Source organism: Maniola hyperantus, chromosome 8, assembly GCF_902806685.2.
Source record: "Maniola hyperantus chromosome 8, iAphHyp1.2, whole genome shotgun sequence".
Classification (NCBI taxonomy): Eukaryota; Metazoa; Arthropoda; class Insecta; order Lepidoptera; family Nymphalidae; genus Maniola; species Maniola hyperantus.
In genome coordinates this window covers 9,690,219-9,718,178 of record NC_048543.1, presented here as the reverse complement: position 1 = coordinate 9,718,178, position 27,960 = coordinate 9,690,219, and the positions used below count along the sequence as shown (strand labels likewise).

At 33.8% G+C, this 27,960-nt stretch overlaps 2 protein-coding genes and 1 long non-coding RNA gene across 4 annotated transcripts in view; 1 reads left to right on the top strand and 2 right to left on the bottom strand.

Annotated features, from left to right (window-relative positions):
* LOC138402665 (uncharacterized) overlaps positions 1 to 27,960 on the bottom strand; it is a 59,857-nt gene that overhangs the window by 3,720 nt on the left and 28,177 nt on the right. The gene's annotated exons all lie outside the window — the stretch shown is intronic.
* On the bottom strand, positions 655 to 13,455 carry LOC117984646 (transmembrane protein 145). Its single transcript, XM_034971272.2, has 7 exons — positions 12,631 to 13,455; positions 10,163 to 10,438; positions 9,462 to 9,621; positions 8,159 to 8,296; positions 6,330 to 6,585; positions 5,240 to 5,344; positions 655 to 4,421 (listed from the first exon to the last, which is right to left on the bottom strand). The coding sequence occupies exons 1-7, from the start codon at positions 13,095 to 13,097 to the stop codon at positions 4,282 to 4,284; spliced, it is 1,542 nt and encodes a 513-aa protein (XP_034827163.1). The 5' UTR covers positions 13,098 to 13,455; the 3' UTR covers positions 655 to 4,281.
* Pi3K21B (phosphatidylinositol 3-kinase regulatory subunit alpha) lies at positions 20,101 to 27,831 on the top strand. 2 transcript variants are annotated; one of them, XM_069500208.1, is made up of 5 exons: positions 20,101 to 21,465; positions 22,495 to 23,193; positions 23,626 to 23,922; positions 24,252 to 24,511; positions 24,931 to 27,831. In XM_069500208.1, the coding sequence occupies exons 1-4, from the start codon at positions 21,386 to 21,388 to the stop codon at positions 24,484 to 24,486; spliced, it is 1,311 nt and encodes a 436-aa protein (XP_069356309.1). In that variant the 5' UTR covers positions 20,101 to 21,385; the 3' UTR covers positions 24,487 to 24,511; positions 24,931 to 27,831. The 2 variants fall into 2 exon arrangements, with proteins under 2 accessions (XP_069356309.1, XP_069356308.1); XM_069500207.1 differs by having other exon boundaries at positions 24,252 to 27,831.

The following is a 27,960-nucleotide window of genomic DNA, read 5'->3' as shown; positions in this document are numbered from 1 at the left end:
AGTTTATACAAATGGCCAAGCGAAAACCATAGCTAATAATTATTTCATTTTTAAAATATTTTCTTTTTTGCTGAGGAGTTCTTAAACGCTCACGCGTTTCTTGATCCAAAAACTTAGGGCCGGTTGTTTCAAACCATTGGTCTTCGTAAGATCCGTTCGTTAAAATTTAACGGACGTAGGCGAACTATAACATCTGTTAATTTAAGTGCGTTGCTTCATTGTACAAAAAACTGTTCGTCATTGTTATTTTGGTTGCGAAACTAACCCTTAAAATAAACTTGCTTCTCCGTATCCTTTTCTTATTTCATTTTAAGTATATTAAATTATATACATAGTTATTAATATTGCTTCTTCGCATTTTAAACACTTTTTCTTTCTTACCAAATCTTCAAAACAACTATCATTAAAAGCTTTGAATTAAATTGATTCCATTATAATTTGTAAATAAAATATTCCGTTTGTAAGAAGTATGAAGTTACGAACTGATTTGACGATCACCAATGGCGCCAGCACCGGTTAACGTAAACGTAACTTTTTAACGAACGTTAGCGCTAATAGATGCTGAATCAACGCTTTTTCTTTACTTACGTTCGTTAGCGCCATATTTAAAGGTTACGTGTCCGTCAAAGTTTGTTGAAACAACCGGCCCTTAGTGTAGGTAGCTTAAATTTAATAAATTCATTAACATTTTACGGTTGTGACAGACTATATTTTATTTCAATTGTTCCAAGTGTTGCCAAGTTTTAAAACAAGTGCTATTTATTTCATTATATAATATTTTATTTTTAACAATATTGAACTGAAACAGAACACTGGTCGTTAATCGATTTTTTTATTCGTGCTGTCACATTCACTATATTCGTTTTATCACGATTCACGATAGGTCAAACGTTTAGACCTGTTTAGACATATACTTACATATAAATTTAGTAGACAAAATCTGTTTCAACCTGAATTTGATTTATTTTAACATCATAATTTAAGGTTTACGAGTATGACGTAGATTTATGTATAGCTTATCAACAAAATTATTATAAAATTGAGTAGATGAAAAGCACCTTTTTATTTTACACGATTATAATTTTAAGATAAAAATGTATTTAAATTTTAAGATATAAATGTATTTAATTGACACAAATTCTAGGTAATTTAGTGATGTGACAGCACATTTTGACGGTTTATTGAAGAACCTAATTTAGTAAAAACTGATAATTTATAACGCGTCAATAATGTTTCAAGACGCCTTTTAGCGTATAAATCACGTTGTGTGGATTTTAAATTATATTTACAAGATTGTTTATTTTTAACGAATGTTTACATTGTTGGCACTTTAAACTAGGTGAGCTCTCTCTCTCCCTCTGACAGGTCTAAATTGCTATCCCTTTCATAGTGCTCCCTGTGGAAAAGGATAGCACTAGATTTAGATTTTAGACCTGTAACCTATATTGTAATTAGAGAATTAGCCACATTATTTTAATAAAGACTAGTTTGTGAAAAATATAATAAACTTAAAAAACTTAGATAGAGAGAGTGAAAGAGAGAGAAAATGTATTAATAATAATATGATAGGCTTTACTAACAAACATATTAATTGTAGTAAAAATAGAGCTACATACTCAATTCGAGCTACCCCAACCCTTTAATTTGGGAAAACTAAAATATTTTACACATACAAAAAGGTGGTGCAATGTTACACCATAACAAAATATATCTAAATAATTGATAAAAAATCTTAATAGCTACATTGGATATAAAAGAAATATAAAAACACAAATAGTCTAAGGACATTAATTAAAAGTATCCTTTTTTATATGAGGGTAGTACATTAAACATTTGATGCCGGCTTACCTAATGCCAGACAAAATAACATTCGTTCATATTATATAGGAACCGAAATTAGTGTCTTGGTTTTTTTATTGGATGATGCCTGCGGCTTTGTGGGTTCGAATTTTTTTATTCCATGGGAAATTTTCCAGCATAAAAGTCTACTTTTTATGCTGGAAAAATTTAGTGAATGCTGCAAGCTTTAGTGCGCGCATAACATATTAGTCCAATCTGAAGTTGTAACATAGCGATTTGCGCAGTTCATAGATAAAATACACAAGCCCGGCTGAGATATATTCACACGCTTCATGTTTAGATTTGTCTACTCGGTTTGTGCGCCATTATCTCTGTATCAAATTTCGACAAAATCGGTCAAGATAATGGGTCGTGAAAAGCTAACAGAAAGATAGATATACACTCTTTTGCTATTAGTATGATTTTTTTAAAGTATGATGTGGCTAATTCCGTTGTACACAATCTCTAACTAAACCAAAACGACACGTCTAAATTTATTGCTATCCCTTTTGTAATGTTTCTTGCAGAAAAGGATGGCACTAGATTTGGACCTGTTAATTTAGTTTAGTTTAGAGATTGTATACAAGAGAATCGGCCCCATTATTTACACAACCTCCTCCTCCTAAAAATAATTTGTAAAATAAACGTTTCTGTAAATTGATACCAGACACTGGCTAAGTATAAATTAAGAAATAAGTAATTAATAAATTTAAACCCATTATGAACAAAAGTATGAGTTTAAAATTACACTTTGTTTACAGCATTTCCTTCCTTCCTAATAAAACACTGCTGAACACACAACACATTACTGTGTTGTGTTTCGCACGTTGCAACGCTAACGCAACGGTTACTCTTCATATCACTGCATACGAATATAATATTTTCAGTCAGGTATATCTAAATATATAAAAGGAAAAGGTGACTGACTGACTGACTGATCTATCAACGCACAGCTCAAACTACTACTGGACGGATCGGGCTGAAATTTGGCATGCAGATAGCTATTATGACGTAAGGCATCCGCTAAGAAAGGATTTTTAAAAATTCAACCTCTTAGGGGTGAAATAGGGGTTTGAAATTTGTGTAGTCCACGCGGACGAAGTCGCGAGCATAAGCTAGTTATAATAAATAAGAATCTCATTTTTGTGATGATGAAAGTAGCTATCGGTTTATGTAAGTCTTTTCAAACGATTTAATCGCGATTACTGATCCAACAAATCTCTCGTTTAAACAAGTGGGAGTCACACTTACCCACCAGGGGGTTCCGTAGCTTGTGAAGAAACATAAATAGTTATTTGGTTAAATTAGGTCTTAAAACATCCCTTTTATTTGGGACTGCAAAACCAGCCAACTAATGGTATCGACCAATCGACGCGCGTCACAGTGCGTGACCGAGACTAGTATATTTACCTAAGTCTTCATAAAAATGAATGACTCGAAACTCCTATCGAGCATAAAAAGTAAAGATGGGCTTGATGCTGCTTTTAAAAATTTCATTTGATGATTTTTTGTTCACAGTAATTTCACAGGGTGATTTTCCACAGAAAATAAAAAATTTCAATTTTGGCATTTACAGTCGTTCTTACATTAACTAAATTTTTTCTAACGCGCAGCGATGCGAGTGTTCTCGCTCGCACACTCTTTAGCGTCTTCATTTGGCTCGAAGATTTAAATGAAAGAAAAAATTAGGCGGGATTTTTTCAAACTTTGTGAGATTTTGTTTCGTGATTTTTCACAGCCTACTTTATATAAGGTAGTAAATGTTATCATACTATGAAAAGATTTTTCCCATGATTTTTCACATGTAGTAAAATAAACTATCTCTAGTCCTATTTAGGCTACGTCAGCCAAAAGAGCACTATCTCACCATGACACCAGTGGCGTGTAAGTATATATGTATAAATGTACACATATCTATGATATATCCACCTGGTGTCCGCTTGATTGCGCAACCAATTTGGTTCCGGCGGCCGCGATCAACCGCTGGTGGCGCATCCATTAATATGTATCGAGCTATTTGCAGTCTCGCTCACTCGACCACCAGGTGCACTACCAGGAACACCGTACGTTGAAATGTATAGCAAAAGCATAGTTAACTCTTCGACGTCCATTTTGAAACTGACGATCTTGATATCTGCTCTAGTGTTTCTCGTTCGGCAGATCAATACACCACGGTGGCGCCGCAATGACGTCCTTGTGAGATATTGGCCGAGACGTGACGTTTTACCACCACGTACACTACCCGGCAGGAAATATTATTGTACGTCGACCTTTAGACAGAGATAGTGGTTTCGTAGGGCGTTGTCTCTGTCGTTGAGAACGATAAAACGTCACACAGGTATGTATGAGAGAACGCTTTGCGAAGCGTTTGAAACCTCTTTCTAAAGGTGGATGTACAATATTTTGTGAGTCAAGTGATCGCATGCACACCTAGGTGCGTTGCTAGGAGAAGACGGCGCCGTTCTTGTGCGGGCGCGTGAAGATGACGTCCTCGTCGTCCGCGGCGTCGCCCGTGAGCGCGACGGTGTCGCTGTGCACCACGTGCGGCGACTCGCTGAACTCGTCCAGCTCCTCTATACCCGCTGTGAAGGATAAATAAAATCTATCATCATCATCATGATCAACCCATCACCGGCTCACTACAAATTTTGGTAGAGAGATAACTTGTATTCTGTAGACAGACATAAGCTTCTTTTTATTCTGAAAAATCAAAGAGTTCCCAAGGGATTTAAAGAAAGCATAAATCGACGCGGACGAAGTTGCGAGCATCATAATCATATACGTCGTAGATTCTACGTCCATAAAGTGTTATCGAATAAGAGCCAAGATTTTTTTTTTTATAATAAATATATATTATGGGCATATATATTATAGGCATCGTTTTAGACAAAAGTATTTCTGTTTCATAACACTCTCATCATCATCATCATGATCAACCCATCACCGGCTCACTACAAAGCACGGGCCTCCTCTCAGAGTGAGAAGGGTTTTGGCCATAGTCTACCACGCTGGCCATATCCGGATTGGTAGACTTCACACACCTTTGAGAACATGAAGAACTCTCAGGTATGCAGGTTTCCTCACGATGTTTTCCTTCACCGTTAAAGCAAGTGATATTTAATCAGTTAAAAGTTAGAGGTGCATGCCCGGGATCGAACCCCGACCTCCGATTAGAAGGCGGACGTCCTAACCACTAGGCTATCATAGCTTATAATATAAAATCTATACTTCTAATAAAACTGTAACTGCATAATTTCTGTACATTAAATATATTTTGAAATTTTCAATCGGGGAAAACATTATTATCGATATAGACCCCAAAGCAATTTTATTTGGAGTTTTATCTGTCTGTCACGTACCTGTCTATCTGTTTTCACGTATTGATAACACTTACACTTACCAGTATAATCTGAGGGCGTCAGCAACAAATACTGTTCGGATCGCGTCGGCCATAACAGATGCGCCATGACGCAAAACGCGAGGCAATCGGCCGAGTACGTTATACCTGTAAATAATAATATTTGTTTTAATATTTAACAGACTTATTGATACAGTTCAAGTCACGAATAGTTTAAGTGAAACGAAATGCCTATGTCAAAAATAAATTATTTCCCAGTGATTATTAAATAGAGGATCTTCCAAAATAAGTAAAATCCACGTCCTTTGTCAGTTTTAAGTGTAATAATCATTTTAAATTGTCTCGATGAGGTTTTAGATTTAATTTAATTTATTTTAGTTTTAATTTAATATTGTTTTCTTTTTTTTTAGATTTAAGTTTATTAATAGTTTATTTGTTTCCATCTTCAAGTAATTATTAAAAATAATTTTTAAATTATCGATTAAACTAAAAAAGTACGTAATTATGATGTGACGTCACATTCCAGTATTTCATAGAATTTCGCATACTACGCGTGCGTTTTGACGTTTGATAAAAAGTCACTGATTTGACTAATTGTCGAATACCGTATTGTGAAAGGTGGGATGGGATCATCATGTTGCTACAATCTCAGATGTTGTGACTACACCCTATCCTCAGCCTTTCTCGTCCAGCCCCATTCAGCCACCATCTTTATATCAATTCAATTCAGTTCAATTTTATTTATTGGGAATATGGGTAAACAGTGGAGATATTACAAAAACAAAAAGGTACAGCCAAATTCTGCCTATTAGCATGCAATATGTTATGATATACCTACCTAACAACGTGTACATAGTTTTGATAAAATTAGTCACTAAGTGACTGTGACTAAGTATATTAAATACTTAGTCACAAAAAAAAAACTAGTATGACAAAAATTAAAATAAAACTAAAACTTCTTTACAAGGTTATCATTAATCGAATATGTCTTTTCTAACAGTAGTTTTTTCAATTTTCTCTTAAATAAAGGAAGTTCTCGCGTCTCAATTATATATTTGGGCAAGTGATTATACAAGAGTGGCCCAGTGGAGAAAAAACTTTTGGGTATATCATCAGTCTGTTTTGTAGTTACCTAATATAAATTTGAATCTCCAGAGCGGGCTGATCTGCAGCGCCACGAGCGCGACGAGCGGCAGGTACACGAACCATACGAGGCTGGAAGCACCGAAGTGCAGCAGGAAGTTGAGCTTGGGCATGTTGTGCTCGTACGCCATAGTGTTGCGCAGCTCCAGCACGAACCACGTCATGATGGCCACGCGCAGCGTCAGCACCAGCCAGCCCGGCCACGTCTGGTACTCGTCTATCTCCTCTATTATGTCTACTTCAGTCTGAAAGTTGCATTTTAGAGCTCCATGATAAAAGAGGAAACACTCATAGTTACTTTTTTAGTTTATAGACCATCACAGGAGACCGAAGAGCTGGCAGCTACCTCGGACAAAGAATTAGCCTAGCTATTCAAAGGGGGAACGCTGCCAGTATCTTCGGAACTTTGCCTAAAGGGACTTCTTTTAATAATATATTTAAGTTATAATATTATATTTTTTAAGATTTTAGTTTTAGTTTAAATTTTTAAGATGTTCACTTTTAGATTAGTATCCTTCGCCGCCTGAATCCAGCTACTCCCTGCGACTTGTCTGATGTCGTCCGTCCACCTAGCGGGGGGTCGTCCCACGCTGCGTCTTCCGGTGCGAGGTCGCCATTCCAGCACCTTTAAACCCCAACGTCTATCGGTTTTACCTTAACGGTTAACCTTTGGATTTATGTAAGGGCCACCACCACAATTATACTTGCGGTGCAAGATAACATAGCAGGAATAATGTAGCACCCAAGTAGTGAATTCCCACGATGCGTCGTAGAATTTACGATGCGACGTGCGTCGCACCATAAGTAATGTGAAAGGGTCCTTACTCCTTAGTCTGCTGCTTGGCCCTTGAGCGAATAAGACTTCTTTACAGGCAGTTATCATCAGCCAGACCCATTATAATAACTTTACAAATAGGTACATTTTCCATTGAGCCTATAGCAATATTTATGTTTTACATGATAGCATTTGATGATAAACCTAGTTGATTGTTAACAATATAATATAATACTGTTCTTTATAGCTGTTGTTAATAATAAAAAGACAATCAGGTCAATAGATAGCGTTTGAACAATGTTATATTTTATTTTATCAATCTTTAAAAAGTATGATATTTAACAAAGATTGTTTATAAAGTTAATTGTTATAAATAACATGGAATGGAAAAGAATATATATTTATCCAAGTAAACTTTTGCAAGTGCTTTTGAATCATCAAATAATTTAATTTACCACTGGTTCAGAATGCCGTCCCCACCGAGAAGAATCAGCAAGAAACTCAGCGGTTGCTCTTTTCGAGTTAACGATTTTCTCATGTACTAATAATTAAGAACTTAGATAACTATTTTTAAGACATTTGCTGTGCGAAAAAAAATTCCATGACACAGTGAGTCACATTAGACTGTAATATAACATTGTGGCTGTTAAACTATCAATACTGCATCACGATTCTTGGATCGCAGGATTTTTTACTTATTTATTCATACAGATCCAAGTTAGCCCTTGAGTTCACTCACCTGGTGGTAAGTGATGATGCAGTCTAAGATGGATGTGGGCTAACCTGGAAGAGGTATGGCAATTTTTTTAAAACTGAAGCACCTTTGTATCGTATCGAAACGCTAAATCGCTTGGCGGCAGTTTTGCCTGTAGGGTGGTAACTAGCCACGGCTGAAGCCTCCCACTAGACCAGGATTTCAAGAACATACAGATACAATGAAATCCTGTCAATACCATCAATATTTGCTCAATACAGGACTGCGATATCGCGAATTGCGTGATAATATTGATAGTGCTACAGTACAGGCCTCATTGAATACTTACAGTATTCCAAACATATAATAGTATGTGAACAATTCCATAGACCATCCACACTCCAAAGACTAGTGGTTTATATGTCAGTTCCAGACGCGTAACTGCCCAACCTTTAGCCAACAAAAGCAGGAGCAGCATAAACAGGGTCTGCAAAGAACAACAACATCTCTATAAGTCAAACTATCAATAAAAAACCGGCCAAGTGCGTGGCGGGCCACGCGCAGTGTAGGGTTCCGTAGTCACAATTAACCTCGAAAAACAGATATGATAGTTTTTCTTTAAAATTGATTATATATACTACTGCTGTGAATTTTTTCACGTTCCTATATACTACCATTTGGCTGATAGAGGGGGACGGTGGGGGGAACGGGCGGGGGGGGACACTTGACTCTAATAAAAATTAGTACTTTAAAACATCATATTTTACAAACGGATCCAGAAATCGAAAAATGGTGTTCCCACACCCACAGTATTTTTAAAAGACCTATTCAACGATACCCCACACTATGGGGTAGATGAGAAAAAAAATCATCCCCACTTTACATGTGGGGGAGTTACCCTTAAAAAAATATTTATCACAATTTTATTTCACCACTTTGTCGGCGTGATTAATATTTATACCCATGCCAAATTACAGATTTGTAGCACTAATAGTCTCTGAGATTAACCGAGGACGGACGGACGGACAGATGGACGGACATGGCGAAATTATAAGGGTTCCTTGTTTACTACGGAAAGTGTTTGTAAAGGTTTATTGTTAATATCACAAAACCTATGCTAGTTAGTGTTAAACTAGAAGACAGACAGACAGAGAGACACAATTTATGGCAAATAAACAAAGATAACATAAAATTATAATATTAATGTGGATTATTTCGACATAATTTCGACACTGGCTGCAAGTGAACCGTGGCCTTGCGGTCTAAGGCGCTCCGGGTAAGATACAAAAGGAAACGCAGGTTCGAATCCAGCCGGTTCTGCAATTTTGGATTTTCCTTGAAGTGTAGGTAAAAACAATATCATAAAAATTATAAATTGGTGTGGATTTAGTAATACACCAGATTTAATACTAGCTGATGCCCGCGACTTCCACGTGGAATTAGGTTTTTTAAAAATCCCATGGGAACTCTTTGATTTTCCGGGATAAAAAGTATAGCCTATGTCACTCTCCAGGTCTTTATCTATACCCATGCAAAAAATCACGTCAATCAGTTGCACCGTTGCGACGTGATTGTAGGGCAAACCAAAAAACCAACACACTTTCGCATTTATAATAAGGGCACTGATTTGTGTGATGTTTTGCTATACTCACTCTGCTCATAATATCAAGTATATCACCAGCAACAGCCAGCCCTGCAAAGCCAACCCCATCCGCTGCAAACTTCACAGTGTGCAGGACGTTGAAACAGAGGGCAACAAACTCTAGCACTAGACTTGACGTAAACAACTTGGTTACAGGATGCCTTTGGATTCTGAAATTAATAGAGGTATGAATTGATTACACTGGACACGAGTCAAACAGTTTTAATTATATATTTTTACTAGCTGACACGACGAACTTCGTACCGCCTAACAGTCGATTCTTTATTTTTTTTAATTTTATTCTGCTATTCGGGACACTGGGTCAGCTAATATTTATACGATACTAACGTCACTCAATTGTTTTGCCTTCCCGGGACCCCTCCACTAACACTTAAACTTTATGGTATGGTATTAAAGTTCAAATTGACTTTTAAGTATTATTACGAATCTTTTGTATGGGAATATAGAAAAGTGTTGTTTTTAGACTTTTTCAGGCAAGTTTTAAATTTTTCTATACTTTTCGTCTATTTTCTATCCGTAAGAACCATCCTCGTACTTCAAGGAATATTATAATAAAGAATTAGCAAAATCGGTTCAGCTGCTCTCGAGATTTGCGACACATTCAGCAATTCATTTTTATAAATGGATAATCTCTGTGCTTTGTAATAATGTCTTTCAATCAATCTAATAAGTTAAAAAACAATATTTCACCTGACAGCATAAATTTGAACCGGCAGGAGTATAATATAACACAGCCAGAACACCAAATATAATTCCAATGTGTTTTGTCTATCAAATGAGAATTGATACAACATTGTGTTATATAGAGTGAGGTTGGGGCTTCCATTGACAAGCCAGAAGTCATATTCTATAGTTTGTGGTGTGTTTGTTAAGGTTTTGTTGTCTGATGATGGTGCACCAGTGTAGTGGTGCCAGGTACATGTGATCTCATCTAAATAGCATGACACCATTGAAACATACCAGAACCTGAAATGAAAATAAGGCATATTCAGCATAGTAAGGTCACAGGTTTTTTTTTTTTAAAAGTTCTTGCATTTCACAAGTGTGTGGCTCATGCTTGTGTTTAAGTCGTATCGGTTTAAGTTTAATTTAGGAGCAATGAAAGTTATCTATGTCGGAGAACAAGGGGATGGCCGACATCAGAAGGTAGTAATTTCAATTACAATCATTGTAATACTCACTTATCACACGTGAAAACCACTAGCGTAACGTAACATAGGTAAACCTAACCCTACCTAGCGACCGGCTCCACCATGTCCCCAGACCAACCAGCTAACCTAGCACACCACAATTAGTTCAATTAACGTCAACTACAACAATCACGTTTGTCTAATACAAATTGGAACGATACAAGAAGGACTTACTGATACACAGCTAGTGAACACGCACTACACAGTCACAAACACATTCACAGCACCTTTCACAACCTAGTAGTACCTCAACGTCTTAAACCACATTAAGTCACAACAACAATTATAATAACCTACAGTACGACACACATAGTGTCTACTGAGAAGTGCCCTCGGCAAGAGCCACACGAATAATGTCCCGTGACACACTGCGCATCTCATTTTATAATCTCACAATGACGGTGGGGACGATGACGCGATGTTCAATGAGCAAAGTGTTTACAATTAAATGGCGGCGAGCCTACATCTGAAAGGAAAAGGTAACTGACTGACTGACTGACTGACTGATCTATCAACGCACAACTCAAACTACTGGACGGATCAGGCTGAAATTTGGCATGCAAATAGCTATTATGACATAGGCATTCGGTAAGAAAGTATTTTTGAAAATTCAACCCCTAAGGGGGTGAAATACGGGTTTGAAATTAGCTATTAATTATATTAAATATATACTAATAATAATTAGCATAAGCTAGTATATGTAACTAAGTTTTAATTAATAAATAGATATTCATTCATTTTATTAGCATGGTATAAGTTAAGTAAATGTGTGCATTTGCAAGCCTGATTAGTCCGACAGGCATGCACACATATGCAATGTGCTTGTATACAATGTAACCATAAGTAAAGTTGGTATGCATTTGCGATAAATTAATTAGCATAATAATTTACTAATTAGCAATAAATTTACAAAGAAATGTTGTTATTTGTCAAAATTGTAGTATTTTATAGTTCTGTAGTAAAACAAGGGACCCTTATGAGGCACTGTTACATTATCAATATTATTATGCGATATGCAATATCTTAATCCTGTATCAGGGAAATATTGATGGTATTGACATTATTGGATTATTAAAAACCTATTCCATGTGGACAAAGTCGTGAGCATCAACTAGTAAGTTATAAGAACTATAATTGAAATTTTAGCTACAGTTATGGAAACCTATTGATGATACACAGAGGCACATTAAAATTTTGAAACTATAAAATTTTTCAGGATACTTTCCTAAACATGAAGAGTGAGAACTGAAAAAACATATTGGTAGCTCATCAATTGTTTCTTACATTGTTAAATAGGTATTTTAAAATCATTATTAAATAGGTTTCTAGAGAAAAAAAAAACTATGATAAGTTTTATATGACAAAAAACAAATTAAGTATCTTTTTAGTAAGTATCAAGTTCATTAAATCATTATTTACAGAAGATGAATAAGACCATCACTTCAGCTATCTTTGTCTGTAGTAAATACTGTAATTTTATAACTGTATTAAGTAATTCATTTTCATTCAATTATAATTTTTTTAAATATACATTAAAATATCATTAGGACATAGTTCAACATTTTGATTATTAAAATGTTGATTGATTTTGGTCAGTTTAGAATAGTTTCAAGCTGTCACAGTTCTATGACCACATGTTGACTGATGCGACATCCTGAATGAGAATGTTCTAATGTATTGCTCAGTGCTTGATAAATAGCTTTTGGAGAGATTGTAACTAAATAGAATGTTTAATAGGATTTATAAATTACATGACCTGCTCATGATTACAAATAACTTGATAATTATTTGTTTTAAGTATCCAACAATTAAAGGCTTTTTTGATTAAGAGGACTATGGTTTTATTAAATTTTTCTAATAAAAATTGAAAGAAGGTATATAAAAAGTGTTCAGTATTTGCAGAGAAGGATTCCTTCCCTATGGTTTCTGAGTTGGCTATATTAAAGCAATTTATAATTTTTTTCTTACCTTGGCTGGCCATTGTTTTGTATAACATATGTGAATTGATTGTTTTTCACCACATTCCATGGTGTATCCTCATCCACACAAAGCTTGTCTTTTGGACAAGGGATTCTTCTAAACAGGTCTTGCCCATTGGCATTGCACTTGGGGTGATATGCAGAAGCATTGAGCTGCTGGAACATCACCTGACAAGCTGACTCTTTGTCAATAATATTTCGACTTTTGTAATAGTGTAAAAAATGTGGCCTGTCTAAAACAGCAAAGGTGACCGGGTACTTAAAATTATCCTTCGACGTCAAGTTACCGAAAATGTAACCATATGTTTCCTTCTGGAAATGAATATCAGTCTTCTGAAAACCGAATTTCACTAAGAACTTGAAAAAGTCCTCTGTTGAAAAATCTCCTTTTATGTGTGTGGCTGACGCGGTGATCAGTAAAGAGGAAAATAATAAAATTAAATATTTTTTATACATTTTGACACTAAAATACAACAACACTGTATCCACATTTCTTTATTACAAATTATAAGTTAAATTTCACCCATTATGTAGTGATTATGTTGCACATTGAAGATATTAATTGTTTTCAAATTTTCACAAATATTCCGTGAGTTTTAGAATAAAAAGACAAAAATATTAAGTCAACCATCGTGTGATTTTTTTTTTTTTTTTTTAATTTTTTTTACGGCCCTGGATAACAGTCCTTTAAGGCCTCCATCGTGTGATCATATATCCTGTCCACAGAGCAAAAGTCCACAGAGTACTTTTTTTATAATTTATTTTACGGCCCTGGATAACAGTCCTTTAAGGCCTTTCAAAAATTTACAAATTGTAAAAATACAAAATTGCTTATAACTAATTATTAGTCTAACGTTTTTACACTTTAATTATAGTATTACTTATATAATTAAAAATAGACTTAAAATATGACGTTTTACACTACAAGTCCTTTATATGGCGGAGAAAATCAATTTTTTGTTTTTGTTCCATATTTATAGTGTTTAGATCACTGGCTAATATAAGTCTTTGTATGCCAAAAGCTGGACATTTTAGTATCATATGATTAACATCAGCCTCCTCATAATCACAATAGTTGCATTTTTTACTGTTTAGTATTTTTATTTTATTCAGGTGTGTTGGCACCAGACAGTGACCAAATCTCAGTCTATTCATTAATGATGTAAATTTTCTAGATTCACACTTCGTTTTGAAATACCATGGTTGTATTGGTATTTCCTTTTGAATTTCCGCATACCATTTTCCTTTATTTTTATTAGTCACATCCCACACTTCACTCCACAATTTCTTTTGTCTTATTTTAATTGTATTGCATAAATCCGTAAATGGCACTTTGATGCTACTTGAACAATCTTCATAAAAATTACTTTTTCTTGTAGCAGAATCAACCACTTCATTTCCTGTTATGCCTCTGTGGGAGGGTACCCAAACAAATTCTATATTAATTCCCCTTTGTTTTAAATTAAGTAGTACATTTTTAATTTGGAAAATAATATAAACTAATTTATAATTACTAAAATTAAAATTATTTATAGCTAAAAGAACACTTTTCGAGTCTGTTATTAAAACATAGTTATTAATTTTAAACATTAATTCTTCTTTGATATATTCCAATGCCTTGAACAGGGCAACGCATTCAGCAGTAAACACACTGCAGTCAGAGTTTAATTTATATGATCTACATTTTTTTTACTGTGAATCATAGAAAGCCGAACTTACAAAGTTCTCATTTTTAGAACCATCCGAATATATCCTATAATGATTTTTACAATTTTCTTCAATGAACAATAGGAAGTCTAAATTGGATTTAATATCAGTGATGTGTATTCTATTTCCGAGGTTTATTACATCATAGTGGCAATCGTACATAGGCCAAACGTCATTCACATTTATCTTACTAGCAATACTATGCATATAAGTCATAATCATTGACATAGTAGGTCCTTTACCGGAAAGAAGTGCTTCCGCTGTAGGTTGTAGAGTTTCAATTGATGCTTCAGTAACTTTTAATAAATCCTGTGGAAGTAATAATTTGTTTACCAAGTTGGAGTTAGCGAATAGTTGCTTCAAACAAAACTTTTCAGCCAAATAAACACGTCTCACCGGCAAAGGAGGGATACATGTTTCTACTTCCATTGAATTAATAGGTGTAGACCGCATTGCTCCACTTATTATTCTCAAACCTATATTTTGAATGACATCCAATTTTTTCAACAACGATGGATTAGTTTGCATATACGCAAGACAACTATAATCAAAATTATTTCTAACCATACTATTGTACAACAAAGTCAAAACTTTGGGATCTGAACCCCAAAATGTACCAGCTAAACATCTAATAAGATTAATGCTTTTTAATGCATTTTTACAAATGTAGTTAATGTGAGCATCGAATTTTAGTTTTGTATCAAAAATTACTCCTAAGAACTTCTTATTTCTTACGATTGGAACATCTAAGTTATTATATTTAATGTTTACATCTACTGGTCCACCAAATACCATGCATGAACTTTTAGAGGTATTAATACTTAATTTTAAAGTGTTTTGGTAATAATTTTGCACCTGAGTCAATGCTGAATTAACATTATTTACAGCTATTTCTACATTTTTATTTACACTACCTATATAATAACAAGTCATCTGCAAATTGTAAAATTTTAACATCCTTTGTTGTTACATATTTCTCAATTTGAGAGGTATATAAATTGTATAAAATTGGAGATAATGATGCACCTTGCATAAGGCCTTTACTTGTTGAGTTAGGTCCATGAAGTATATTATTATACTTAACATAAAACTTTCTGTTATTTAAAAAATTTGATAGCCATTTTATCATTTTTCCAGGAATGCCAATTTCATGAAGAGAAGTAATAATCTGGTTTAAATCAACATTATCATAAGCACCTTCTATATCCAAAAATACACATACTGCAGCATCTTTTGATAACTTACAGCTTCTTAAATCCGATACAAATGATGTCAAACTCTCATTAGCACTTCTTCCTTTTCGGAAACCGTATTGGAATGTTGGTAGTAATTTATTTTTTTCTGTAAAATAATCTAATCTCAGTTTCAGCATTTGTTCAAATAATTTTCCTATGCATGATGTTAGTGATATTGGTCTGTATGAATTACAATCAGATGAAGATTTATCAGGTTTTAAAATCGGTACTATACATTGGATCTTCCAACTCTGTGGAACACATTGATTATCCCATAGCCTATTAAATATATCAAGTAAAGCTAATTGACCTAATTTATGCAATTTTTTAATCATTATATATGGAATGTTATCTAAGCCGGGTGTAGAGTTTTTTCTTGATTTAAGTGCTATATTAAATTCTGCAAAAGTGAAAGGCTTTAAAAGTAACATATGCTTGTCAGAAATCAGAATCATTATTAAATTCGAAAACAGAGGTATTTAACGTTGTGTTATTGTTATCATGTTTAAATTTTGAAATAAAATCGGGAATCCATACATCATTTTTATGCTGTGGTGGGTTTTTAATACGTTTAAACATTTTCATATAATTCCATACTCGAGTAATAGGAGTATATCTATTGAATGTTGAACATAACTTGTACCAACTATTTTTCTTAGCATCCTTAATTATTAATTTTTTTTGTGCATCCAATTGTTTATAATTAATGTAATTTTCGATCAACCCATTTCTTTTATATAACTGTAAAGCTTCTCTCGAATTTTTAACAGCAACTTCACAGTTTTCATCCCACCAAGGAGCAGGAGTTTTAAAAAGTCTAGGACCTTCAATTTTTACATAAGGAACGAATTCTTTTCTAAGAGTATTTAACACTTCACAGAACTTATCATACGACTGTGAAGGATCTTTTTCATCAAAAGTTATACCTTTAAAGTACTCCTCTGATTTTGCATAATATTTGGTCCAATCTGCTTTATGAAATAGAAATTTCTCTACTTTGTCATTGACAGAATATTTAGATGGAACTAGGCTTAATTTTGTAAATGTTGGATAGTGGTAACTACCCAAAGGATCGTCACCTATTGACCATTCACATACCTCTATGTGTAGTGTGCTAGTACGGGACTCACCCCTGTCACATCAATAGCAGAGCTATTTGCATTAGGTCTTTGTACTGTAGTAGATACACCTGTGTTTAACAGGCATAGGTCATGTTCATCAAAAATTTCAAACAATGTTTTGCCTCTTGAATTTGTACAATTGCACCCAAAAGCAATATGATGCGCGTTAAAATCTCCTGAGATTATACAAGGATTTGGTAAGCTAGCAATAATATTTTTAAGTTTATTAATTCTACAATAATTGTTATTTTTATTTTTATTTTTAGGCTAATTCACAAACCAAAATATCACGTCTAAATCTATTGCTATCCCTTTCATAATGTTGCTTGCGGAAAAGGAAAGCACCAGATTTAGACCTGTTAATCCAGTTTAGTTTAGAGATTGTGTACTAGAGAATCGGCCCCAGTAAACACATAGAATCAACACGGAACCAATATTAGTTTCTAGAGAAATTGCTATGGACTGGACATCTTGATAAAATTGTGTTGGCAATATTTTATATTTTAATGTATTTTTTAATAAAATGCCTACTCCACCATGTTCATTATTTGCATTTTTTCCTACAAAATTATATCCTGAAAATCTAATAGGATTACTTGTATTTTTTGCCAGGTCTCATTTAATAGCAAAATATCAATATTATGTTGTTCCAAAAATGTTTTAACCAAGGGTTTCTTATTGTTAATACTTTGGATATTATGCTGCACAATAGCTAGGTGAGAATCCATTATATTTTACTTAAATGTTCCAAAAATGTTTCTTTGATTTGATTAGTATTCTTAATATTATTAGAGTTCCCTATTGTAACCAAAATGTTTACTATGGCTCCTAAAAGCTTAGAGTTATTTACAATATCATTGTGTGAAATTTCTGTCTTTGTCTGTGTAGTTTGCTTAGGCTGTGAGTATGTAGTTTGGTTTTTTTGATATGTCTGAGGGCTCTGAGGCTTTGGGAGTGGAGGGAAACTCGCACTACTTATTTGAACTACTTTTGAGTAGGTTTCTTTTTTGTTCCTCTCCATTCTCGCTGCCTTAACAGGACACGTTTTTGATATTGCAAGATGCGCACCCCCACAATTGCTGCACTTCAGTGTATCCGTCGTGCAGTCCTTGTAATGGTGCTCACCAGCGCACCGTGAGCATATTTGCTGATTTTTACAAATTTTCCCATAATGGTTAAATTTCATACATTTAAAACATTGCATCAAAGGAGGAACATAAGTGAAAACTTTGTATCTCCAGTTGTCCAAATAAATATACTGCAGTAGACTAGTACCGCTGAAAATTACACTGATAGTGGACAGAGGAATTAGCTCCTCTCCCACTTTTTTCAAAAATCTCTTTACACCTATTACTTCACTTTCCGAGGAGAGTTTATTGAATAGTTCCTGATTGCTAGATTCTTTTGGAATAAACCTAACCACCCCTACCCTTTCCACAGAGGACGCCGGGATGAACGCTCGAAGTTTATGAACTGAAAGGCACTCGTGCTTCAAAAAGTCATTAGCCGCTGTCGCTTGTTTGAAGACAAGCATAATTTTAGTAGCGTTTATGCGCCTACTTTCACTTACACCTTTTACTTGTTTAAAATATTTGGATACCACCAGGGGATTTTTGTTTCCTAGTTTGATATCTTCTGTGCTTTCTACGTATACAGGGAATTCTGAATTGGTACTAGTATCGCCGTACGCCCGGCGATACCCTGGTTTTATTAATGGTTTGTATTTTGCAACATCACTTTCAGAGGGTTTCTCCTTTTGCATTTTCTTCCTCTTTTTGCCCGCTGCTGGCTCTAAATCACCGCCGTCACTATTTGATGGCATTGTACCACAGTTTAACGAAAACTATTTACAAAATGTACTATTTACACTCAAAAACTATATTTTTTTAACAATTTTCAATTAAAAAGCGCGCTTCGCGTTTCCCGCCAAAAACGCAAGTGACAGAGTACATTTTTTTTATTTTTTTTTATTTTACGGCCCTGGATAACAGTCCTTTTTTTTTTTTTTTTACGGCCCTGGATAACAGTCCTTTAAGGCCTTCAGAGTACATTATATATAGGTACCCCAGATAGGTACCTACTGGAATAGAGATGTCAGCTAATCTTTCGTAGTGGCGCCATCTGTATATAATTGCAGTAACTATTGTATATAATTTATTATTAAATTTTTCCGGCCTTGGATACTAGTTTTTTAGGTCAACTATATAGCTATACGTACAACACGACGTGTGCAGGTTTGATTCATATATTATTTTTATAGGTAGTGACTTCAAAGAAAAAACGAATCAAAAATTTTAATCCCGCTTAGGTACACGTCGCAATATGGCAGAAATTCAGTTCTATTCTTAGTTCGGCCGAATTGTTTATTATTTTTATACATTGAAAGAAGTACTTTTAGTACCAAAAGTTGAGGTAATATAACAAAACCCGTAATTTATTATTTTTTTATTTTTTCTTTACACATGATTTTTGTACTGCATCCTCTATATATTATGTTGAATTTATAAGTGAATATCCCAGCAGTACACTTCTACAAAGGTTGAATGGATGGATCACGAATGCAGTTACACTGCGTAAACTAAAATGAAGCACAAACATGGATGTCAAGGTTGCTATAGTACCCTTATTATAAATGCGAAAGTGTGTTTGTTTGTTGGTTTGTCCTTGAATCAAGTCGCAACGCGCAACGGATTGACGTTATTTTTTGCATGGGTATACTATAGACTATACGTAGTCTATTGGTATAGCTAGAGACTGAAATAGGCTACTTTTTATCCCGGAAAATCAAAGAATTCCCTCAATATTTTTAAAAACCTAATTCCACGCGGACGAAGTCGCGGGATTCAGCTAGTAGCATAGGAGTAATAGTGTTCTGTGGCTAGTAGCACCTAGTAGTAAATTAAACTTTTTGAAGTCGTAGATATACCTTACTACAGTGCGACAAGGCTCTCTTGCCACTTGATTGACATTGACAGGGGGGGGCGCTGTTGGAGAACAAAGGCTTAGAATATTCAAACAAGAACAGGGGACACTTGACAGCACCGTTAGTTCTGAATTTCGCCACGCGCCAAGATAGCCTTGTCGCAATGTAATTTATTTTTTGATAAAACGCCAGCTAGTTCTAATTGCACAAACTAAAATTATAGAGATTTTTTATACAAGAACATTAGTTCTATCTGTTAAGAGCCGGAGGAGTAATAGTAGTACTCTGTGAGTAGTGTTCAGTGGAGTGGAGTACGTTGTATCCTATATATTATTGGTCTGTGGTACATTACTACATTGCTCTGTGGTTTTCGTTTTCAGTGATTTAGATCAGGGTCTTTTCACTCAGTACATTTTAGTAAATGTGATGGATGAATGCAATAAAAAAAATATATGAAAAGACATTGCTATGCTAGGAGGGTCAGACTCAGAATAATATTAATAATTAATTAAAAAGCAAATTCGTAACGTTTTTTTTCTTTTTAAAAATTACACGGTATTCTTTTAGCTCATCCACCGTAATTTAATCAAGAAACACCGTATTTTTAACCTTACAACACGGTAATTCTTGATTTACATATGGAAACACTGGCACAGTCACAAATTGTCAAGTCTGTGGTCTGTGTCTATTAAAAATTATTTATTTTCAACCACTTTTTTCCGAGGTTTTCCATTATATCAAGGTGTTTATGTGATATTTTCCAACGACTTGACTTTGTTAGTTGGATTTTGGTGATTCTGTTATAGTGAAGTGACTTGTGCTTTATTTTGAACTCTGACAACTCTACCGAGCAACTTTCTTTATTTCTTTGTACCTCTTTAGCTATTCGAAACTGCAAAGTATGGATTTACAGTGCATTGTGCTGATCTGGATGTGATGGAAAAAGCCATAAAACAAGAAAAAAGAAGAGCTCTATAAGTACCTAACTAATATAACCCCGACTACGTTTCTCGGACTACGATTTGCTGTAATAACAGAAAAAAAGTGTGTGCCCAGTTATAAAAATAAATAAAAGATTATTACCTTATTTATGTGTTTTATTGAAATTAACCATAGAAAAATAGAAATAAAAGAAAATTTAAAACCTATATATAGGTACCTATCTAGGTAGCGTATATACTGTACCTATAGGGATTAGTATATATAGCAGATCCTGTAGTTGCAACTCAGCTCAATAGATGGCGTTACCAAAAAATAGGGACTGATGACTCTATACCCGTATATTCAATGTACTCTGTGATTTAGATTCCTTTGATTCCAATTTTCTTTTAAAATTAATTCAAATACATAATATTGCAATTAATGTTGAGTGACGATTTCTGTAACAGTTGTTTATTATCAGTATAAAATATGTCCAACAATTGTGATCCTAGGATGTTCATAGAAAGAGAAACAACTTTGTCTGCTTGCTTGTCAGCCATAGCAGGCCCATTCCTTTGTGAATTGTAAACCCAGATTTTGTGGTAATTTGGGATAGTGATTAGTGATGGTTCTAGGGTTTTCGGCTTGTCTTCTTTACTCATGTTTCTATTGTTAACATGAAGTTTGGAGGATTATTATTTGTATTTTTAAACCTTACATGATATAGCTGTCTCGTAACCTCAATCAAGCGGAAGTGGCCAATACCTGCCGATTTTATAGGATTTATGAACCTAATTAAAAATTCGTATATCTAGCGTATCCTAACTGTGAGTTATAATGGTAGAAATAGGAGTTCCTCAGCAATCTGCAGAAGATAGTTTAGAAAACGCCGAATGGTATTGGGGTGATATTACTCGGTAAGATAGTTTCTTGCTAAGTATTTTATTTATCGGCATTATTATCATTTCGTCCGGTTCAAAATCTTATTGACTTTGAACCTTAATCTTATAAGACTAAAAATATAATTTTTAATGCAAAACCATTTTGTATATACAATTAAATGTGATAATTGCTTAATTTATTATTCCTCTCGTTAGTGTAGGTAATTTAGTCCCTAAAGTTCATTTTTATCCCGGAGACCGAAATGATGTTTCGTGTGTTGTCTGTGTCTTGTGAAATAAGTATGGGCTGATTCTCAATTTATGAGTTTTACATACTATTGAAAAAAATTTATTAAGTTTTACATTTCTAGCTGTCAGTTTGGTCTCTGGGATTAAAAAATATACTATCGGTGTCCAGGTGGTTAAGAGCTAGCGCGTACAATGGTAAATTTCCGTAGGTTTTTCTCTGCAAAATCGCACGCACTGCAGAATTAAATCCACACCAGATTTTGATAGATTTAATTTCAAATTTACAGGTTTTAAAACGAACCACAACTTGCCGTACCGTAGTGCGCGCTAGCTCTAATGTATCTCTCTATTTTTTTTTCTTAGTATTTAGCAAGATATAATGACAAGTTTTTTAGAAAATTTTAGTTCCTTATTTATTGTAGTGACTTGTAAATAAAATGATTAGAATATTGCAGAACTCAAATTATAAAGTGAAAAGATGTAGGTAGTTCCTTAATAAGTTTATGTTTTTAACGTTTATGTTTCTACCTTACTCCAAAAAAATATAACAAATTGTAACATACTGATGACTGGCTAAAATTCTCATTTTTTTAGTTTTTGTGTAGGGAATTGGTCAGGTTTAAAATAAACATGCATTAAACACTTGTTTAAGTTTTTTGGGTTAGGCTGCTATTTTCAATATTGCACCATCCAACATTATATTACTTATATCATATATTTTATAATGACATACTTGAAAATTTGACGTAAGAATTGTATAAGTTGATATCATCATTTTAACTTTTGATTAATCAATGCTCAATTCTATTGTTACAGTGATGAAGCCAATGAAAAACTCCGTGACACATGTGATGGGACCTTTCTGGTTCGCAATGCATCCAACAAAGACAGTGGTTACACATTAACAGTCAGGAAAGGGGGCACTAACAAGTTGATAAAAATCTATAATCAAAATGGGCGCTATGGATTCTGTGAGCCTTTTGAATTCAGCTCCATTGTTGATCTTGTTAGGTTCTACAGAGAGTACTCGCTGGCACACTGCAACAGCAGTCTCGACATTAAACTCGTGTACCCCCTATCTAGGCATCAAGAAAATGAAGGTGGGGAAAACATTAACGACGAAACTCTAGAAACTCGATACAAGGAAATTCATAAGGAATTTGTACTAAAAACTAGAGATTACGATGAACGATCAGATAAATATATGAGGCTAAGAGAAGAGGTCAAACTTATGAGACAAGCCCTTGACAGTTTTAATGAAACTATAATAGTGTGTGATAAACACATCAAAACCCAAATTGAGATGCAGTCAAAAGCTCAACCTCATGAAAAAAATGATCTAATAGAAAACAATAGGTTGCTTATGATACAAGTCAACAACTTTAAACTAGCAATAGTGCAATTGGATCAAAGGTTGAAGAAGACAGTTGAGTCTAATCTATTACTTGAAAGAGAAATAACAAAATTAAAGTCTGAGATAATTTATCTTTACACAATAAAAAACCGATTCAAAGGGTAAGATCAATATTTCTTTTTCATTATTCAATAGTCTCTTATCATTGTATTGAAACCCTGACAACACACGAAATCCTCAATCTCTCAACAGTGCACCATTGTTGTACCCACTCCTAGCACAAGATTTACGTTTAGTTAGAGGGGAAAGCGGAATGGCATATGATTAACATAGCTAAATTTTTTTTTTTTGATGTGACTAAGTAATTCTGTCACACAGTCTCCAAACTAAACTAAAATGTCTGAATATATCGCTATCCCTTTCATAATACTCCCTGAGGAAAAGATGGCACTACATTTATTTCTATCAATATAGTTTAAGAGATTTGAGTACAATAGATTTAGCCACATTAATTGCATTTTCACCAACAATCCATGTTAAAATTGCTCTTTATAGGACCCTAACGTGTTATACCTTGAATCTTTTCTTTACAGATGGTTACAGAGGCGAAGCAAGACAGAAGAATACCTTCAGGCCTTGGAAGATGACAATATCCATAAACTTGAGGAGCTGTATGCACATCGTGAAATGAAAACCTGGATGGTGGATGACTGTACACGCACCAGAGCTGAGGAGCTTTTAGAAGGCAAACCACAAGGCACATTTTTGATTCGGCCAAATTCGACAGGCCAACGTGCACTGTCAATTTGTTGTAACAATATGGTATATCATTGTATAATTTTTGAGACTGATAGAGGTTATGGATTTGCAGAACCTTATAATATTTACAAGTGAGTATCTTTTCAACATTATTTATATGATTAGCTGATTAGCTCAGCTTCACTTTGATGTGAGTGAATGTACCTATATATACAAATTAATATATATACGTGATCAAAGAAAGTCTTCTGAACAAAATTATCTTCATCAGGACGTATTTTCAAATAGTATAAAAATTAAAATAAAACTTCGTGTATAAATTTTTCACGCACTTTGGTTCAATCGCTAACCTTAACACTGTAGTTAGTCGGGCTAACGTCGACTTAACACGTGAGTACAGCCGGGACAGATATTGTTTATAATGGAATACACCCTTAATTTAAACTTTCTCTTTTTACAGAACTTTGGATGAGCTTGTTTTACATTATGCTGTGAACTCATTGGAGGAACACAATGAACAGTTGAGAACTGCCCTAAAGTACCCTGTTAATGCACATTTAGTGAAAAAACCAGACAAGAAAGGTTACGAAGTCCAGCCAACTGACGTTCGTCAGCAACAGGATTATCATCACGAAACACAGTCACATCTCAATGCAAGCATGGAAAACACCTTCCATGCACATAATAATGTGTGAAGAGTGCTGCCCAAGACTACACTTAGTATAGGATCCCGCTATAGAACGACTTTCACCGAGCTGGTTAATGGATGAAACGTATTTTATATTCAATTTAATATGTCAATAAATATATTGCTAATAGGTTGCCTAAAAAATTTCAGTCCAGGATGATTAATTAATAATAAAAAAAAGATTTTTTTAATCATTTCATTAACCCAACATTTGCATATTCTATGGGCTTCTTACTTTCGATTGGTATGGAATTTGTCAATTAAACAAACCGGTAAATGGATTAAAAAAAAAAAAATTTAAAATTATTAATTACTCATATAGTGGACTGAAATTTTCTAGGCAACCCATATGCAATATATTTATTGACATATTAAATTGAATATAAAATAGGTTTCATCCATTAACCACCTCGGTGAAGGTCATTCTATAGCGGGATCTTAGACCAACTAGTCATTATAAAAAAGGCTACAATTGGATTTTGAAGTCATTGGCACAAATCAATATCAATTCTTCCAGTGAAGCTCTTTAGGTAGGTTTGCAATCTAATTGCCATGACATAAAGGTGAGTTCACATAGATAGCGTATTTGTGTCTTCGGGAATATGTGATATTTTTTGGTAAAGCTTATTAAAACTATCTGTTACCTTTATTGGTTTTTACAATACTAAAATATTCTCATAAGTCTAGCCACATTACAAAATAAATTGTGTAGGTACATTTTGTATGAAAAGTTGAGCAAAAGTATTTATTTAAAATATTGTTCTTGTAATAAGAACACTTTTTTCTTGTATCTGTGTAGGTATTCTTCACAAGTCTCCATGTTATATTTGTAGCTCATGACACCATTTATATTTAAATTATGTATTCGTAATGTTGAGATAAGCAATGTGTTATAATATTTTATTACTGACTAGGTTATGCTCGCGATTTCGCCCGCGTGAACTGCACAAATTTCAAAGCCCTATTTCACCCCCCTTAGAGGTTGAATTTTCAAAAATCCTTTCTTATTAGCAGATGCCTACGTCACAATAGCTATCTGCATGCCAAATTTCAGCCCGATCCGTCCAGTAGTTTAAGCTGTGCATTGATACAGTCAGTCAGTCTGTCACCTTTTCTATATATTTAGATTTTCAAGTGTGTAATTTTATGGGTCAAAATATGTACAAAATATAGTTGTAAGTTGATAAAACAGTGTTGATTTGTATTAATATATTTAAAACAATAGATTTTATACTATAATTTATTTATATTAGCCCAAATGTCGTTGCAATAGATAGATCAGTTATTAAATAATATAAAAAGATTATAATATATATAACACACAAATTTTATGTTTGTATAGTAAAAAACATTTTACATTAGGTAATACAATGGTACCAATTCTGTTGAATTTCTTAACTACATTGATAGGTCTCAGCCAAAATAAGCTGCAACAAGAAAGGGAGTGCAATTTGTGCAATATCATAAAGACTTAGGTACTAATTTAAAAGGAAGTAATAAGGGATAAGTCCCATTTGTTCCATAGAACTTGAAGTCAACGGACAAAATGAGACCATGTGGCTAATGCTCTTGTACACAATCTCTAAACTAAACTAAAATGGCACGTTTAAATCTATTGCTATCCCTTTCATAATGTTGGTTGCGGAAAAGGATAGCACTAGATTTAGACCCGTTACTTTAGTTTAGAGATTGTGCACAAGAGAATCGGCCCCAATTTCATCCTAATTTGTTCCATAGAACTACATACTAGCATTTCACCTCGAACTTGCTTTTCTTTGACGTCATAACAAACTTTTCTTTTTTCGTGGCAGAATGTCATCAGGACCATTTTTAGCATTTTTGGCACCCTTCGGTAACCCTAAAAATGATCCTGATGACATTCCACCACGAAAAAATTAGTTTTTTCTATAGACCAATTAAAGAAAGTAAAATCTCTATTGTACTATGGAACAAATCAGGACAAAATTGTCTCATTTTGTCCGATGATGTCAAGTAGATCTTGAACAACTGGGATTTACCCAGTATTAAGCATACTAAAACTACTACAGTCCTAGATTTTTCTAAAATAAGAGAATAAATATAATTAGTACAAGAGAAAGACACATTTTGTAAATATCTAATTTATGTTCTATTATGATTTGTGATTAGGGTCTATCATTTATCGAAGTGAGGGTCCTATATTTTTAAATATATTTTAGTCTTTTTAAATTGTCTCAATGACCAGGGATGAACAAGAAAAATGTTAAGAATTATTATTAGCATCTAAGGGTAGGATGTAGGTACTTATAATTTTTTTTATGCTGCAGTTTGCATTGTTTGTAATTTTGAATGAATGTTCCCTAAAGGGTTACCTCATTATTTAAATATGTAATTAAATTCCGGATTAAAGTGAACGACAAAGATGTTTAAAGAAAGATGTACAGATTGATTCTTGAACATAGGATACCAATGTTAATATTTAAAAAACCGGCCAAGTACGAGTCAGACTCGCGCACTGAGGGTTCCGTACTACAATCGTATTTTATCGACATTTTGCACGATAAATCAAAAACTATTGTGCCTAAAAATAAATAAAAATCTGTTTTAGAATGTTCAAATAAAGCCCTTTCATTATGATACCCCACTTGGTATAGTAATCTTACTTTGAAAGTTGAAAATAGCAATATTTGTTAGTGACAACAATTTAATTTTTTTTGTGTCATGTAACCACAAATTCACGGTTTTCAGATTTTTCCCTAAATGTCTGCTATAAGACCTACCTATCTGCCAAATTTCATGACTCGTCAACGGAAAGTCCCCTGTAGGTTTCTTGACAGACAGAGAAGTAAGGGATTCTATAAGGGTTCCGTTTTTCCTTTTGAGGTACGGAACCCTAATGATAAAAAATGTTTGGTATTCATAACTTTCTTGATATATACTTATTGATAAATTTTGCTTTAATAATAATATGTAACATAGTAAGTATATAGATTTTTAAAAAGTATATAAGTTAAAGATTATTTAAGTGAGATTAAATTGGAAGTTATTTTTGTATTTACTTCGATAGGTATTATTACATTATGTATGTATATAATATAATAGGTGTTATTAATCTATTATTTTGATTGAGTATATCAGGTTGATTGCGATTGAGTTATGAGTAGTGGTAATAATCAATATGATCTCAATGATAAACTTAGTTTACAAAAATTGTATGCCATTTGCCAATTTATGAATAAAACTACGAGTATCAGTAATGACCCAAAAATTACAATAATGATGTATGTTTTAACTCAACGGAATGTCGCCATTTTCAATTAATTATATAATTAAAAAGTGATTGAATAAACAATTATGGATAAGTTTTTAATAATTTGTCTTTTTTTATTACCCTGCTTTGTATAGATATCAAGTAAAACGGAAAATAAGTGCTTAGTAAAAAAATTATCAGGCTTTTTTATCGCTAATCCGATTGCCAAATGCAATCCGATAAGAATATAGA

Coding starts and splice junctions, on each gene's coding strand:
- Pi3K21B (XM_069500208.1), top strand. CDS start 21,386: ATGGTAGAAATAGGAGTTCCTCAGCAATCTGCAGAAGATAGTTTAGAA. Junction 21,466..22,494: donor TATTGGGGTGATATTACTCG/GTAAGATAGTTT, acceptor CTATTGTTACAG/TGATGAAGCCAATGAAAAAC. Junction 23,194..23,625: donor ATAAAAAACCGATTCAAAGG/GTAAGATCAATA, acceptor TTTTCTTTACAG/ATGGTTACAGAGGCGAAGCA.
- LOC117984646 (XM_034971272.2), bottom strand. CDS start 13,097: ATGTATAAAAAATATTTAATTTTATTATTTTCCTCTTTACTGATCACC. Junction 8,297..9,461: donor TACTTGATATTATGAGCAGA/GTGAGTATAGCA, acceptor TGTTCTTTGCAG/ACCCTGTTTATGCTGCTCCT. Junction 5,345..6,329: donor GAGATTCAAATTTATATTAG/GTAACTACAAAA, acceptor TATTATTTACAG/GTATAACGTACTCGGCCGAT.